This window comes from Triturus cristatus, chromosome 2_1, assembly GCF_964204655.1.
Source record: "Triturus cristatus chromosome 2_1, aTriCri1.1, whole genome shotgun sequence".
Lineage (NCBI taxonomy): Eukaryota > Metazoa > Chordata > Amphibia > Caudata > Salamandridae > Triturus > Triturus cristatus.
In genome coordinates, this window is record NC_140581.1 from 445,611,368 (window position 1) to 445,630,210 (window position 18,843).

The 18,843-nt window shown below is 43.1% G+C and overlaps 1 protein-coding gene across 1 annotated transcript in view; it reads right to left on the minus strand.

Annotated features, from left to right (window-relative positions):
* Positions 1-18,843, minus strand: part of LOC146865447 (betaine--homocysteine S-methyltransferase 1) — a 51,161-nt gene that overhangs the window by 21,831 nt on the left and 10,487 nt on the right. The window contains exon 2 of the mRNA XM_085632254.1: positions 8,492-8,624. Coding sequence (XP_085488380.1) covers positions 8,492-8,624 — 133 coding nt within the window. The remainder of the gene's footprint in view (positions 1-8,491; positions 8,625-18,843) is intronic.

Sequence of the window (18,843 nt, forward strand, 5' to 3'; positions counted from 1 at the left end):
TGAACGCATTTTGTTAGGACTATATAATGAGGTTTCCTGTCCAGTATTTGCTATTTCCGGTATCTTTAGAGTAGAAGACGCATGGCGGGACCTTGATTCTAGAGGGATTTCTTCCCCAGACCTAGTAAGCGTTTCTGTATATAGACCGGGTTACTTTGCCGCTCTTAGCTTAAATAACACTACCATTGGCCTTTGTGAAACTCACTAGCCGCATTCTGTGATCTTTTTGGGCGGTCGGAACTATGGGCTACAAGTCATCTTTATGCTTTATACTACACCCGATAACTCCTTTGGTTTTATTTGAAAAACGAGGGTATTTGGTAGTTTGTTTAAATATACTAAGACTAGGGTAGTCATTTTTTTTCCTATTTCCTCTACTTTATTTTCATGTTATTTCCTAGATTTTTCCTATCGCTCTGGGATACAGGAATTACTGCACGACTATAGCACTGCATGCCACAGATGGCACGGACTTGACTGGATCAATTTGCGAGGACTGAAGTTATTTAATATTAAGTAAGTTGCATTTATACTTGGATTTGTTCTTTATGAGATGACCTTAAGGGGTTTAATCTTCCCTGATTATCTATTCTTGTTTTCTGTACACAGTCATCATTGGAGACGGATGTGTCCACTTATACCTTGCTATTTAATTTACGACATTCCTTACCATGGATATATACGAATATCACCTAATTTAGGTTGGTATAATTGTGGTTCTCAGAACATTTTTTTTTTTTTTACAGTCTTTTAGATTGTAACTTGAATATCTACTTTTCTTTCCCAGTTGATGGTTCTTCCTATTTCTATGAGGTAAGAATTCGATCTGGGGGAACATCTGCCGTTTCCTGAGTTCTATATCCACTGATAGAAATATTTCTATTTCGAGCCCAGAATAAATATCTTCTCTGAAGATATGGATAAATACTGAATTGTAGGAAGATAGCTTGAAGGATCGGCGCTCTCTATGATAGTCTGCATCTTCTATAAATAATTCTGGCGTAATAAGTAGAACTTGATTCTCTCATATTTTACTTCTGGGTATACTTGGTTCTTTCTATGTTCATGAGTTCATTCTTTTCACTGGGTGATTTTTTTTATGACTTAAGATTTTTCGGTTTCTATGGGTCATGGTTGCTTTTTTCTATCACTTTATTTGGATGATATCACTGTCTCAGGTTAAGCTCTTATAAAATATTTAGTGTATATAGTAGGATTAATTTAAAGAATCTAATGGTGTTAGAACTGTTCCCACAGATATTCTTGATTAAACCTCAACAATTATTTGAAAAAGTTTTGTCAGATTAAATGAGTGTATTGGCTATTTTGAATACACCATCAGCGCCCTGAGGAAGGATGGTACATGGGATTCCGAAACTCGTGGACGCAATTGTGTTGTATATTGTCTTTGATGTGTATAATTATGTATTGTCAACAATTTTTTTTTTTTTGACAAACTGTATTTTCTTTTTTGTGGAGGTTATGTTATTTATTCTTAGCTGTCGAGTCATGTACCTTGATTAAGTAGACTGCTTGGTCGATGGCCGAGACTCCTCTGTTATAGATGGAGTGGAGTCATATGTATTTGATAAATGATGGCTATTAATTGAAATAGATAAATATTTTTTGATAAGAAAATAATGTTATAAAAACGTGTTATTTCTTGTGTGGGACAGTTTCAATGTGAATATATTTTTGAAGGGGTTTGTTTATCTGATGGTACTCCTCAGACTTTTCTGCAGTGGCAGGGACTAGCGGCACAGGGTGGTGAATTGCAAGGGTTCAGAGTGGGTAACCCGATTTATCCAGTGGGCTTCTCTGAATCTGTGCCAGGAGTTTGGACTCCCGGGAGAACCATTTCTTTTGCACAGGGCAGTGCTAGAGATTAAGCATTGGGGACAGGAATGGCAGAACCCCCTACACTAGAGCAGCCAGCCGTTTGTTCCTCTACAGGAACGCTTAGGGCGGTTAGCGGTCTATCGGGGTCTTAGAGCAGATATCTCCCCACTGGTGGATCTTCAGGGGAAATGGAAGGATGCTTTAGAAATTGAGCCTGGACAAAAATTCCGCAATACACTCCAAAAGGATCTAGAAATATCAGGTTTAAGCTGAATAACTTATTTACACAAAGTCTACCTCACCACAGGCAAAATAAATAGGTTCTACCGGATAGCCGAGGCATAAAGCCCTAGATTTGGTTAACTTGGGGTTAAGATTTATCACATGGTATGAACTGGTCCTTTCCTTTCCGGGTTTTGGGAAGAGGCAATAGATTGTGTTAGTGGAGTTACTCACCGCTCAATTCCTAGCTCCCCGAAGGACTGCTTACTAGGATTGTTCCCGCACCGGACCAAATGTAAAGTCGCCAACAGATTCATGGATCTTGCGAAACCAGTAGTTACAATGCATTGGAAAGCCAACAGGAGCCCCAGAGTGGCTAAACAGAAGAAATGGGTGGGGATTGAGGGTAGTGCACTGCTTCGAGAGGCGAAGAGAAGGCATGGCTCGATTGAACTAGCACACGCTTTGGAGCATCTGGTGGAATGTCTGAAGGACCTAGAGCCAGGCATGGGGGGGGGGGGGGGGAGGCTCCCAGCAACCTGGGGGCATGTTAGAAGGGGGAAGATTATTAGTTCCACACTGGACCCAGGCACCGAAATAGTAAGAGTGAGCACTTCAAGTTTTACAGACTGGACCTTTATGAACGGAAAGTATGAATGTAATTGGACAGCACAGCATTGGTCACTAGAAGAGGGTAGAGGGGGGGTTATTTAACAGAGTGGGGCGGGCCTGACATTTGCAAGAATGTGGGGTGGTTAATGCTAAATCTATTTGCTAATCGATTTTACCGCGCTTTTAACTGGGGTCATATTGTATTGATCTACAGGCCACGTGGTTGAAAATTAATTGTTGGCTCAAAAAAATTCTACGCCACAAAAATTGGTGTACATGAGTCTTCGGAACAGATGCTGGCAACCCTACATGTTGTCTAGTACCCAATGATTGACAACCACGCAATAACATGCAAAAAAGACATTCCATTTAGATCACTGGTTAATCCTATAATTTGTAACAATGTCCTAAATGGTCCAACCGGATCTACACAATAGATGTGCGGACGTACACTGTAGCGACCGATACATTCTGCATAAAACTGAAAGGAATCAGTCCCAAAAGGATCCCAACTAATGGAATGTCTTGTAAACTTACTAGATTCCAAAGATTAATCTCTCATATGTCAACAAGGATCAAAAATGCTGATTCAATTGGTTCTCCATTGTCCGACTTACTCCGTGAATTTGAAACAGGAGGAATTTGAAACAGGAGGAAGTCAAACATAGTTACACTTGGCTGCGAGGAGCCCTTTGGGCCCTGGATGTGAGGCACTTCACTCTACTGGTGGGTTTTAGGTTGCTCTTTTCACTGTGCGGATGAAGACCCCTGCTTAAGGAATGTGTCCTGTTGTCCATTTGGGGCCGAAATGTCGAATTACATACTTCCCTGTACCGAATATACGATCCATGTCAAACTCATAATATAGATTGTTGTGTAGATCGTTGGATGTTAGTATCTCAAGGGTGTTCCGGTCATGCTTTTTATGTATGAATTTGTATATACTGATTGTGTATCGACACTTAAATCTTTGCCGTTTCTTTGGCCCTTTTCACAAACACTTCAACCAAACACGATTTACTATCTGAGCAACCTTATTGTAAATTAAATGCATTATTGTTTAAGTGCAATAAATGACAAATCTTTTTTGCATTTTATGTGGTTGTCAATCATTGGGTACTAGAGAATAAGATATCCCCTTTGGGACCATTGTTGTTTACACTATTATACACCCAGGTCCTTGGGTCACCCCATTGTTTAGTAATGGAACCCTACATGTTGAGCAGATTGTGCCTTCATTATTCTGTTGAAGCCAGTGCTTTCCACAGATCAGATTAAAATATAAAAGCAATCATGTGACGATACTAACCTTTACATCGGGAACCATTACATCACAGTACGTTACTTCGTGAGTGCCTTTACTTTGCAGATGAATATTTCTAGATCCTACATGCAGGTTTTTCAATCTACATTTTTAAAGTAACACTATTTAAAACGTAATTAAATGATTAGGTTAGTCATCCCATCATTTTTTAAACCCCCTGCTACCTGTAAACACTGCCCATTTAAACCCAAATAACCCCTTAAGACAAAAAAAATAAAAAATAAATAAAACATCTTGAATCTCACCCCAACCACCTCTTTGCTAAACCTTAACTATAATTAACTGGGGTTTTTTTCCAAGTCCTAGGTGTAATGAATAATCACATTTTTTTATTTCAATCTACTTTGAAAATTACCTTATATTTATCTACAAAATGTTGTAACTATTTTGAATTAAAATAGGCTAAATTTAGAACACCATCACAAATGCAAGACACTAATCATTTACACACACGTTTATATACAAACACGTAATGTGCATTTAAAAAGCTAAAACTAGGTGACTAAGCTACTAAAATCTAGGATAGTTCAAGAACGCTGGGCCCAAATTTTGCTTAGAAGTTTGTGGCAAGTGCTTGCTCTTTTGCCCACCACAATATAATGCTGCTCCTTTCTCTTGCAAGTTCTCATGTCCTCCATTCGTCACCGTGTCTCAATCTTTATATTCCTCCTTTACCAGTTTTCTTCCTTTCTCCAGTTTGTGGTCAAAGTCTGATGCAACCACCAGCTCAAATTAAGCACTGGCTGGCCGTGTGCTTTCAGTCACTTGGCAGCAGTTGACCTTCAGTAAGTGGCCTGCGCCAGTTCTCCATGTCTGGAAAGCCAATGTCCGCTACTGGGCTAGTTTATGCCCAGCATGACATCACCATGCTCACCTGTGCTATTGCAAGGGATAAGCTATAGGTACCATCACTCAGACCATAAACCAACAAAAAACACTTTACTCACAACTAGGCCACAGCACACTTGAATATTTGCCATGTTTCATTCGGTTTCTCGCGCTGCCCTGGACGGACATTTGACCAGACTTAGGTCGTGACTGGGTCAAAAGGATGATAACTCTAGTCAGCCTGCTATGCTGCAGGCTAGTAAAAACGTAATGTCCCCAGGTTTATAACCAGTGGTGCAAGGACAAAGTCGATCCTTCAGTTTCGTGCTGTGTTCATATAGGGGCCCTTACCGTTGGATACCTTTAATGGTATTAGGGAATGCACTTACGTTTTTGGTGAAGAGGTTGCGAGTGAGAGGAGTTCACACTAATTAGACAACTAGATGTCTAGGGGTTTGGCACATTACCAACCTTTTCTGCTGACCACTGCTAGTTTCAAAAAAGAAAGGTCTTCAAGATGCTTGAATGGTTATGCAGTCTCAGCCATGAGTGATTGGTTGTTGAATCCCACCACAGGACAGAGACTAGCGTCGCCTTTAGGTACAAATTCTGTTCAATGCATCTCAGAACATTGGTGATGAGGCAGGTGCAATGCACAAGGTTTTGAGTAGTCCAGGACCAAACCAGTGTTTGCACGCAGGAGTATCATACAAGTATACCCAAACGCTTGAACACAAGCTAGTAATTAAGTTATGTTCTAGACTTTGCTTCATGCAAGCCACAGACTAATCGTCACAAACGTATTATCTTGCAGGGCGTGGCAAATGACTTATTCCATAAGTCAAAGAAGTAAACCTTATTTCATCCTGGGTATTTTACTGTTTGATAGCATACAATTGTGCTTTCTCCCCAAAACCCTTCTGGTGTTTGAGGTGGGCTACCATGGCAGTTATTTAACAAGGTGGGGTTAGCTCCCACAGACATGCTATGCCAAAAATTCAACTCTAGCTCTGCTGGAATCCCATTTTCTAATCAAACGCACCGCAAGGGTGGTAATATATAGAGTGAATAAAAAATAAGGGGTCCCAAAAAGTGGGGCAACTGTGAGCCAGACAATGTGCAAAGTAGCCCACTTCGTGGCATGGACTAGGAAGAACCAGGAAAAGCATAGAATAACCGGTTAGCGGTGTGGAAAGGGAAAGCAAACACCTAGTTAAGAGCAGCAGGAGGAAAGGGGAGAAAAAGTGCAAAAACTGGATCCTGTGCGGTCAGCCAGCTAGTAAAAGCCTTAAATTAATCAAACACTAAAGGTAAGAAAAAAAAAAGCTGAATAAAGGAGACAATAGTTAATTGACCATGCCTACACTACAGAAAGGCTATCAAAAATTGTCAAAAAAAAAGGGGCCAAAAAGAATTGCTCCCCATTGGCCAGCAACAGCTAAAAAACCCACAGCGCTGCCAGCCTTCACCTGCAGGGTCGAAACGTATCAAATGTCATGCAGCCCGGTTACACCAGAGCTGCATTAAAATGTCTATGCTCATTTTGGAAGAAGTTGTACACAGTCCAGTGATTGCTAGTAAGGGAGCAACGGAAGAACACTCAAAGCAGATGCAGCGCGCGGCACACTAAGGTAAGCTTACTTTAAAAATGACAGCAGCCATTTTAGAAGGGCTTTGCATAAGAATCCCCCTGGATTTGGAGGGAAACCGCTCCGGTAAGATGACCACATGCAAACATTCAGTGCCTATCTTCGATTCCCTCACAGACCAACCTGAGGCAAGGGAGAGCAGTGCTCCAGTTACAGCACAGGATGCCTGCAGAAAAGAGCAGACGTTCTAGACACCATAACTCCTGTCCCCACTGCCAAGAGCTTGCAGCAAAGTTTGCATAACATAATACTTGGTCAGTCACTGAAAACCAAAACTTAATACAGGTGTGGGCTGCTGCAAAACAAGCTAGACAAAGAAGCAATGGTTTAAGGTAGTTGAGCGAATTCCCCCTCCCCCCCCCTTAACATATATATTTTTTTTATGTGGATAGGAGCAGATGCGTGGTAGCTGCACTTAAAACATCCAGGAGTACTAGGAGGTGGTCTGCAAACCCACAGACAAGGATTGGGCTATAGAGCACATTGTGCCTTGCTGTGCTGGATGCACCAGGGCAAAGCCCAGGTCAAGGACAGGCCAGTCGTAGCCTTGAAGAGGCTAGGCCACCCCCCCTTTGGTTTGCGTCCGACACTTTAACACCTGTGAGGAGTCCTCTTATATAGGTTTGTTATTTTCACCTTGTAAAAACGCACATTATGGTCAGAGCAGGATAAAGAGCCTAGTTCTGACCAGCCACAAATTGGCTCTATTCTGGATGCTTTCAACAATGAATCTATTAACGTGGTCTTGAAGGAGATGGGGCTGGTTGAGAGACTGCTCATTGGATTTGAGGAGAAATTTGAGCTGTCATCTCGCAACATAATCCCTTCCATTGTGACCCTATTGGTGCTTCCTCAGCTGTGGGGGCAAATGCCCCTAATCCACAGACTGTTTCTTTTGCTCAGATTCAAGAGAAGGGCATGCCACTCCAGGTCCAAGCACGGTGGTCTGATCTTTCATTGAGTATTAGCAGTGAACCATGCAACAAATTGACCTTAGTGAGGACCAAGAATTCTGCTTGTGGCTCCTCTCGTTAGTGCGGCTATGACTCAAGGACTTAAATTCCCCAATGAATGGGCTCTTCAACCAGATACAATGTTTACTACCACCATAACACCCATTTTGTATAGAATTTGTGCCCTAGAAAAAAGTGATCCTGGATATAGAATGGTGTTAAAATCTAGGCTAGCAATGAATCCATTGCCGCCCTCATCCTTCTGAGATTACATCACACGGTACAGCCTGGAGTAATTAAAAAGGCCACTGCTTTTTCTACTAGAGCTCTAAGAGGACAACTGGTATCCCCTTCGTTCATTGATTCAAACATTCCATACCCATTTGAAAGATCTCAGATAGAAATTTAGAGGAAGCAAGATCGACCCTTTCGGATTCTGAAAGATCAGCAAGTGCCCCAGCTGCAAATGGTTGACTTTCTTATCTTTGAGTACGACATGAACGGCAGATTTAAAAATCTGCCAGCATGCTACCCATGTGACAGCAATAATAGCAAAAAGTACAGAAAATAATTTTATAGATTAAAAAAGCTTGCTATTGGCAGACAAAAACTTAGCATTTTCCATCAAGGAATATGAAGAGATCCTGATGTTGGAGAGTAGGCCCAACGAGAAAGTTAGAGGATTGCATAGTAGTCACTTGCAGAAATCCAGAACTGGCATGTCGATTGATAAAATCTGGCTGTACGCAAGGTCCAAACAATTTGTCTGCTACTCTTTCTATTGTACCATTGGGATTCTTTTAATTCCTTAGTGCCACTAACATCAGGGGGACAGGGCATGGGCCCTCCCTTCTGCTTATGTGGGGGGGATGTACACTCTGGTACTCCTCTTTGAAGTGTAGGTGGTCACAAGTTTGCATGAGACAGTCCATGGCCTACAACTGGTGGGAAAGGTTAGTACAGAAAGAACTTCAGACTGGATGCCGTTTCTGTACCTCAAGTGTGCAAACCCTTATTCTACAGTCCATTACAATTGCTATTCTAATAACTCCTAGGATCCCAACCTGCTTCTGGGTGCTCCACTGCAGCTTCTGGGGTCCATGGTCCAGCTTTCACGTAACCCCTCTTCTCCAATGCAAACACAAAACCGCCATCTCCAATTACGGTTTCGCCAGCATCCAGACGGGCCAGAATACCCTGTGTAAAAAGAGTAACATTGTGAAACTTAAAGCAACCAACACAACAAAATGTTTGCACCAACAATGGCTTAAAATGTACAACCGCAGTACTACACAACCAAGTAGGCATCAATCACTGCATTTGTAAAGCGAGCTACATACCCGTGGGGGTCTCAAGGCGCTGGTGTCATTCCTACAAATAAAAGGCTTTCTGCCAGTGGGATGGAGGCTACAAACATACTGGAGCCAGGTGTAATACTCTGAATGCAAGCAGCTGCAGCGATGGGGCATAAGGGCTCATGACCGAAGGTAAACTAAGACACTCGGTCCACCCTAGACTTGTGCCTTGATCATACAGCGTAGCGCCAGATTCTACTCCAGGCTACCGGGAATAAAGGTCAAGGAACTGCGGCAAATGTGCTTTCAAGACTAAACAGAACACTACTTCTGCATCTAGGAGCCGCTACCATCCCCCCGAGGGGCTACCGACCAGCATCAGCTGTGGGTGAACTGTGAGGAAGGGCACATGAGCCAAAATGGTTGCAGTAACTAGAGACTCAAATAGACTATGGACCGGACGCAATAGGCACATTTACAAGCTTGAAACTGCTTTCACGAGGAAGAGGCTTTTTCTTGAAGGTAAAGCATACCAACAACTGAGATAATGCATAAGGAGAGCAATGTGCATTTACAAGAGGAGTAAGAGGCATTAGGCAGTGCATAATTAGCTTTAAACATCTAGTGATATGAATGCCGGTCTTGGAATTGCTACACTAGAAATAGTTCCACCTGCACTGCCAGGACCCCTCCAGACAGGAGGGCGAGCAACTGAGATCGGTTTCGGTCTTGGAACAAGAGCATGAGGTCCTGGGTGGCAAGAGGAACTTTGCTGGGACAAGTGCTGCCTAGGGAAAGCTTCAGCGTCTATTGTCCACCATATAACGCTGGTTTTGGGAGCTCAGACGGAGTGATATGAAAACTACAGAAAGCAGGAGAAAAGAGTTCTGTAGATTGACACGGGGTGGTTGGAGACACTGGAAAACTAACACTTTTTAGACCGCCAATTATCCAATCATGGAGATTGGATATTAGATGGCTGATGGATAGCCAGTCAGAACAGAAAGACAAGAGCTGGCGAGCATCAGAAGATGAAAGTGGAAACTAAAGTGTTTACTGAATTTGCTTTAATATTAACTATTATGTTCTGTAGTCTTAAATGAAAAATGGTGGTGAAGTGATGAAGTTTAGATACAGCACTAGGCCACAATTACACAAACTGAATATTAGCGTAAAAGATGGCACTCACCAGCACAAATGATTTTTGGGTAATGGAAAGCTTGTGAGCCTGCATTTGCTGGAAACGGATCCCTGACTAGAGGACTGCGAGGTCCAGCAGCCCTCCACCTTCCTCCTGCTGCCTCTTCCTCCAGACTCCGCCCCCTGTGTATCGTATTAACTCAAGTGTGCGTAGTTTCGCAGCGCAGGCGAAGCCCGTGCCAAGGTCGGGCCCGTCAGAGACCGACAGAGGCCGGGACGGGGCACATCTCTTGGCTCTCCAGGTGAGCACTTTGTGAGTGAGGTTATCGTTTGTTCAGTTTTGGACTGACTGCCGAGTCCTAGTGTGTCGGAGGCCTATCAGGCACACATTTATCTGATCACCCCTACAGTATTTCACAAAAGCAGGCAATGGCCACTGCTGGCACGAAGAAGGGCCGGAAGTCTCTCCATGGGCCTGGAGTGGCTGGAACCCTGGACAATTTTATCACGAGGGCTGCGTCAGTCTTACAGAAGGAAATTGAGCTAACTGAGAAAAGACTTTCCCTCGACCAAGTGTTTACTAAACGCTCCTCACTGGGCAATATTGCTCTAGCAAAGTCACCTGTAGTTACAAACTTGCCTACTCCAGCCTTCGACACTAATTCATTGTTTGAGAGAAAACGAGAATGTTGCTGTAATGGCAAATAGCAATGTTTGTAATTTATCTGAACAAGGTGACTTCACTGGTCCCGATTCTCCCACACCTATGAACTCTGTAGGAACAACTAGATCCGGCCTACCCATACGTATTGATGCTATCCATGCCAAATTAACAGAACAGGTCGTGAAACGTAAGCTGGGCAGAACAGTGTTGCCCAATAAAAGATCTAAAATTCAAAAACGGGCAAACACTGGAAAATCTGACCCCGTGGATAACGTAGACCTGACGGTTGGAGGTTCTGAGGGCCTGACGGGACCAGCACCAAATAAAGATTATTGGCTAAGAATGGAACAGCTACTTATTGCGACCTGTCGCCCCATTTGTAATAGACTTGATTCTATGGAAAATAGACTTTCTAATTTAGAATCGTTGGTTGCTGTATTGTCCGGAGGTAAGGGGACATGGGATAGGGGGGGGGGGAAACTAAAGAAAATGTAGCAGAGTCCACTTGCTCTGCTCCTAATCTACTTAATGCATTAACAGATACAACGGAACAACTTACTTTGCAGGGTAAGGGTCTGGCCAACGACATCCAAGCAGTCTCCAATGACCCCATTTCCTCAACCTCTGCAGGGAATTTAAGGAGTGGGGCGAGTCATGCCATTGACAACCCACCGCATGAGTTAAGAGAACCTGACTTTACATAAGCAGTCAGGGTATTTCCTCGATCCCAAACTACCTTGCCTGGATCTTCCACCTGAATCTGTGCCACATGTGGTGGTTCTTGCAGGTGTCCCCACCCTGAATCATGGATTAAGGGAGGCTTTTCCCCGACTTAAAAAACAAATGTATGCACTGGTTAAACTGTAACAAACCCCTCCCGAACCAGTGCAGAAGCGAGATATTATTCGCAAGGAGGATAAACTGGGTAGGTCAAAGAGTCAAGGACGTTCCGGGTGATTGTGTTGTAATCAATTTTAGAGACCCCTAGCACTGTTAGGCACATTTGTACATTCCAGTCTGGTAGCTACACTAGTGCCCATTCAGCTATAAAAGCTCTCCCACTTACCTATTTTTACCCGGGACACCAGAATTTTGGCATTGATATTTCCCGTAGGGGAGGGGTGGATAGTTTGAGAACTGGCAGGGCTGGACCCCTTCTAATGTAAACCAAGTCCACGATCGATTTTGCCCGCCCCCACTTGAAGCTTTCCATCATATCAACAGATATAGTACCCTTGACCAGGTGGATTGACGCCCAAACTATAGTGTCCTGACTGCTCACACTGGGGAAAAGAAAGGGCTATTGGTCACCGATACAGGTTCTTTGGTTTAGAAATTCAACCCTTTCCTTCTGGGGCTTTCAGAAACTTCACACAGCTTGGCTGCGGAAGAGGTTTCATCTCAGAAAAACACTAAGAGTCCCTCTAGTGAGCCATACTCATCTCCAGTGTTGGGGGGGCTGATAGCAATGGAAGGGTCGGCAAGTGGGATTGTGCAGGAAATCCCGGACAGGGCAACTATCTCACCATTTACTATTAGTTCTGCTGTTGACCAGATTCCTGCCACAAGCAAATCAAAGTAGAGTACCAGTCTGCTTTCTTGGAATGTGGCAGGCCTCAAGAGCAAACTGATATGTGAAGACTGGGGCACTTTCATAGATAATTTCGATATCTGTTTAATGCAAGAGACATGGGCTTTAGAAAACTTCCAAAGGGTTGGCTTTGTATCTTTTAACACTAGCAGTAACTAGCGGTAGGGGGAGACCCATCAGGGGGCCTTAGCACCTGGGTGGCTCTTCACCTGGGTGCCTCAGCAAGGCAGCTCCAAACTAATTCAGATGATATTCAATGTATTTTACTTGAGCTGCCTAAAACCATCCACTTGGCTCTCCTGAATGTCTATTCTAGACCCTCTCAGGGTGGCCGGGAATCTAAGGTCATAGAACAGTTAAATAAATTCATCCTGTCCCTGGACCCTGGATATTCCGTGATAGTGGGTGGCGATTTTAATTGCCAATATGAACCACTTAGTGTGTCGGCCTTAGACGATCCAACTGCCGAAAATGAACACCGGAATATTCCTAATCCTATGATCCCTAAGGTCAAAGCCTGGACTCCTTTGGTTCTTCAGATTTTCGCACTCACACTCTATATCCTTGAGGGCATGTAATGGCACATTTGATTCTGTTAGACCAGGACGAGCTACCTTTGATAGAGTTGGACAAACTTCTATCCTAGACTACATTCTTATTGAAACTAGATCGTGGGATAAGGTGCTCAATTTCAGTGTGTCAGAACGGGATAGTGATCATAACGCCCTGGTTATGACACTTACACCAGGTAGTTGGGGTATGAGTAGCTACGACATACCAGTATCTCCCATAGTACAACCTCTTATCCTGCATAACAGACGCAGAGTAAGATGGCCCTGTATTGTTGCCAGCCCAAATAAATTGTCAGAAATTTATAGTCTTGCTTTACCCCATCTCATTGGAATGGCTGAGGCTGGGCCTAACCGTATCCCCATAGAAGGGGGTGACCAGGCCTACAGGCATTCATTTACAGTTAGTAAACAAACTCTCGGAAGTGTTCTGTCCGATTGGGAACACGAGGCCCCATTTGCTCAAAAGGCAATTGTGGTATTCTGCTGAGTGCAGGAAGTCTAAGATCGACCTGCTCATGGCTATTAAGGCCTCGGATAAAGACAGGACTAAAATTGAGGGCACAGTATAAACAAACTTTAGAAAGGGCAAGAAAGGCCTGGGAGGTTGACATGTGGGAGGAGCTAAGACTAACTTTGCAGGCTAAGGACTTTAAGGGTTTCTGGTCCATTGTTAGCAATGGCAGAAAAGAACCAGGAACTACCTCATTCCCTAATATAGCCCCAGCAGTATGGGAAGCTCATTATGGGGGCCTTTATTCAAGCTCAAACGACAACACATTATCTATAGCCACTTCTCCCCTCAGACTTGTATGTCGAGCTGAGGCTGCTATGGCGATAGATGTGGAAATCGCTATACATCTGCCAATACCTAATAAAGCGCCGGGACTGGACAAAATCACTGGCGATCTTTATCGGTTGGAACCAAAGATATCGGCGCCGTATCTGTTATCTATTTAATTCTATTCTGATGGGTGCAGAACTCCCAGAGTCTTGGCTCGGTGCGGAGATCGTGCCGATAATCAAGAAAGGTTGCCCCCTACAACCTTCAAATTATAGGCCCATCAGCCTAATTGATACCACACAGAAGCTGTTTGGATGTATAATATTGGACAGATTACAGACCTGGGAGACAGATAACATCCTAAGTTTCTTGCAAGCGGGCTTTAGAAAGGGAATCTCTACTGTTGACCAGATTTTTCGACTTCAGGTTATACACTGAAAGACCGTGAGTCTAGAGGGTGGCAGCCTCTATCTCATTTTTGTTGACCTGAGGTCGGCATTTGACCTGGTACCGCGAGAAAACCTATGGAGGGTTCTCCGGGCTCTCCATGTCCCTTTATATCTTTTGGATGTTTTGAGTAGACTCCACACGGAAAACTTCGCCCAGGTCAGATGCGGGAAACATTGAGTTGTCTGCCCGCTTCCCTGTTAACCGTGGAGTCCATCAAGGATGCGTGCTAGCACCCACGTTATTCTGTCTATACATCAACGGGCTCATTAAACATCTGGAAGGTATCAGGGACACAGATGAGCCAAGACTTGCTACTGGTACGGTGCCAGCGTTGATGTTCGCTGACGACACCTTGTTGTCGCGAACATCAACTGGTATCCAGCGCATCTTGGATGGCTTTGTGGATTTCTGTGCCGAAAGAGGCCTGGAGATTAAATTTATGATTCTTAAACCCCCCCCCCCCCCCCCCCCCAAGCACACACGGCCAAACCCAGTACTGAATGGTGTCTACCTTGAGCGGGTAACAACGTTCGGATATCTGGGGATCATACTACAAGAAAACTTTGGATGGGGGGACAAATTGCTAAGTCCGTGCTAAAACTTGCCCACACCACTGGGGGAATTTCCCAACTCTTTAGAGGTTCGGTTTCCAAACCAGTGGCACCATCTTCAGGACCCAAGAGCAGCCTCCACTTATGGAGCAGAATTGTGGGGCCATTCTAGAATACATAGCTTGATCGGGACCGAAAATTCCTTTGTGAGGAGTCTGTTGGGTCTGCCCCCTAGCTCCCCATAGGTCCCTATCAGGTTGGATTGTGGGTTGATACCCATGGAAGAGGCGGTAACACTGCGTCCATTGATATACTGGAAGAGACTCTGGTCCAACGCAGAGTTGGGTTCCTATCGGGAGGAATTCAAGGGGGTTTGGCCCCTAATTAAAAGCAAGAATATTCCTTGGTTGAGATTTGTTAGGGATACTTGTACCAAGATTGGCCTACCTGACCTATGGGCCTCTCCGGAGGCTTCATGTTCGGCCTTATCAAAAACAAAATTGGCCGAACAGTTCAGAAATTATCACCTCTTGCGTCTGCATGAGTGTTCGGATATCGGTAGGCTGACTGTCGAGTTCCTTCAAATCAAAGATAATTATAGGAGAGGAATTTTTAGACTTGATTTGCCCCCCGGCTGCTAGGAAGCTTTACTGCCAACTGAGAATGGGCAGTCTTCCGCTCAGGTCTTTCACCTCCAGGTGGGATTTCAACACTACTGCCTGCCCGGCTTGTGGCTATGGACTGGAGGACGAAAAACACGTTTTTTTGGGTCCTATATACCATCTACAAAAAACGTTCGGTCAAGCCTATATGTAACAACCTGGGATTCAGAGAGTGCGAAAAAGCTATGAGAGTTCTGAAGTATGACACCCAACCTCCAATAGTCTTTGCAGTTTCCCGGTTTCTCAATGCTATGTGGATAAAACGTAGGAAATTTTTGTAATTAACTCGAAAGCCTAAATATTTTCCTCTTGTATTGTATGAATGTTTTTATGCAATATCTTACAACTGTGAATTGATTTGGTTATTTTATACTGAATTGTAATATCTTATGTTGCTTTTATGGCCTTTGGGGCCGAAATAAAGTTTAACAATGGCAATGGGGAAAGTCAGTAGACTGCATAGAGTAAGCAGATGGGGCTGGAAAAAAGGGGCTCTGAACCCTTTGGAGCTCAAAGGGCACAACTATAGAAATGCAAATTTCCAAATGTGAAAACAAAGGGGAGATGTTTTTAGAAGTTTTCAATCGTTCTCCAAATCTATGTGGCTGTTCATGAGAAATTCTTCAATAGAAAAGGAAAGGAGGGACCTTTATCCCACTGCACATCATAGCCATATTGTGAGAGACTTCAGGTGGTGCACAGGGTAAAAAAACGTGTTTTAAACTGGAATACTGAGTTCCTAAGATACTCATGTGGTCCCAAATATGCAGAACGTGTATGTGAATGGGGAAACAATGGAGGTGTATGGAGAGCAGAGTTTACGTTACAGGTTGCTGTGCAAATGCAGTTGAAGGAAGCATAAGTGAATTAGATGGCGAGGTGGTAAATAAGCAACGGTAAATATGAAAATAAAATGGAAACGTGCAAGCAGTGACAGAAGCAAAAGCGTCAAAAGAAAGTTGAAACCAAGTTAACAGATGGAGTTCGCACCATCTTGCATTGTGTTCAGCCGCGAAAGTAAATGAACACATGTCGAGCTGAACTGAATTCTGCACAGGAGTGCAAATATTCGAGCATGAGGATAACTGGCCAGAAATAGAGATGTTGGAGTATCAAAGATAAGTTTGTGCTGAACATAGAGACCCATCAATTTTTAGGCACAACACCACAATATTTACCCATCATCCTAAAAAAGCTGGAAAACAAAAATCTGAGGGGAAAAAAGAAATTCAGGAAAAATGCTAAAAACATTCACTAAGGTATTTAGGGGGAAAATGGGAATGTTGGTTTGTATAGCAGATAGGTGTAAAGAATGGTCTTGAGCATGTGTATGGTACAGACTATATCCATGGCTTTGAAGGAAATATGCTTCAAGTTGGAAAAGCAAATAAAAGACCGTTTAATCTATACATCTGGTAAGTCATGATCCGTAGCCTTATTAGCAGCACTATGTGCCCTGGTAAGATAGTCCTAGATCTGTGGTATCCCAACAATACGATTTCCCCCATTTCACAAAAGGAGATGCTGAAATTGAGAACTTGTTGATTTAGCACACAAAATGTCCAACTGTCTCAGCCATTAACAACATCTATAAACCATTTACTCTTTCAAATTTAGGCAGATCCAGATTTCGATCATGAACAGGATCAGTTTACCTAAGGCGGATGCAAAAGGATACTAAAACCAAACTAGTACTGTACTATCAAGATACATCATCAAGTAACATAATTTTTTTTTGTACGGTGTATGAAGGGACTTCTGTAGAATATTCAAAGTGTGAATTTGCATTACAAAGTAACATTTAGCACATTAAAATCTGCATTAAAGCACGGAGATGTGAAAAATGCCTGGTGCAGGCAATAAGAACCTCACCAGCTCCAAAGAGCAAAATGACCATTGATATTTCCTAGATGTTACAGAAGAATCCAAATACTTTCAGAATTTTAAAACAAACTCACGAGAACATTGATAAAACCGGTATGGCAAATTTTGTAGCTCTAACTTTAAAAGCCTAGTTTAATTTCATTTGGGTAGCCAAGACATGTGTCAGATAACTACTATGGAAAAGGCAATATCACCCATCTCTAGCAGAAACAATTATTTAACTGCGTCACAAATCTAGTGGGGTTTGTTGCACTAAATATCAGGCGAGACACTGTTGGTGGTTAGTAGGTACATCTTGATAGAAAAGAAAGGATGGGGCAGCATAGTTTATGTAAGAACGCAGGTAAGACTCAATATACTTTGAAACCAATTGTGAAATCAATCTCTTGCTCAATACCTCAGGAAAAGTGACCCAAAAATCACTGGTCCTGCACAGGTTGAAGGATGACAGGAAAGTTTGTAATCTAGGGTAGATTTTCAAAATGGCTAAAATTAGGAAAGACGGCTGTGGTTTTAATATGGATGAACGTAGTCCTGCATTTGAGTGATAATGGAGCGAATTTACGTCACACAAAAGAGTTTGTAAAAATGAACAAACTCGTCCTGGTATGTACCCAGATTCGGGCTTAAGGAAGTATATACCTGGCAATCAAGTAACGTGTAGGTTTGGAACACATCCTTGAAAGATTACTTTAGGGATGAGGAGTTCGAATTCGGCCGTCAGACAAAGTATGAAGGGACAAGTATCAAGTTGTTGCAGGGCTAACTTGACATAGCAGCCACGATAACAGACCCAGCCTCAGTAATGTTGCTGTAAAGGCACAGTAGCGGGCGCTAGTTGCTACAGCAGCAACTGCATTCTCTAGTCTGAAAAAAAAAAAAAGTATGTTAAATAAAAGATATTTAACGACAGTAGAAGCGAGGGATTTCAGTCATACCTTTGACTGACAGAAGGGAAGATTGTAGAATTAAAGGTTTGATTCCAGGGGAAGGTAGGAATCATTAGAGAAGGATGATGTGAAGTAGGATCACAATAAGCATGTGTATAACGGTGCAGAGACGGATGGTGTATTGAAAGGATGAAGGTGGGGATTGGCAAAGGATAAATAGTTTGAAAAAAGAACCTGAGCCCATGAAAACAAATGCTTGGATACGAGAAGCAGACGGTTAGTTCAGTCGGCAATACAAGAAACAGTACTATGTACAGCAAAAGTGCTAGAACCTCAGGGTCTAAGTTCAAGGTTTCTATGGGTGAATAGGAATGTATTATCTTCAGTTATATTTGGTGTTTTTCAGTACCCAGTTTTGGTGTCGTTTTTGATGAACTGTAATGCCTCTTCAAGGAATGAAATGTGTTTAGCATGTTCTGCTGTTTGTGCAATCTGTTGTCACATTGGCAGTTTGTCTATGGGAAGAGATACAGTTTCCCCAAAGTTAAATAAACCCATTAGTAAATATACTATGGAAGTATTCTTGGAAGCCCTTTATTTACAAACCCTCTCCCCTTGACCTCCAGCAAGAGGCAATATAGAGCTGGAGCACGAAATGGACATAACAGATTGCACATAACAGCAGAGCACTACACCCATTCCCTTCCTTGAGGGGCATTACACAAAACAAGTACAGGCATAGCCAACAGGTCTCACATTTCAAGGCATCACCTGACATTTGCGACTTGCCAATGATTTTTAGGTCTCGGCTCGAAGGCTGCGCTTGCGCAGTCTCGCTCCGAGATTTAATGTTTTGAAGAGGGACTTGAACCTGCCCCTCTTCTCCATTGGCTGGCCTCCTAAATGCTGGCCAGCCATTGGAGAAGAGGTTTGTCT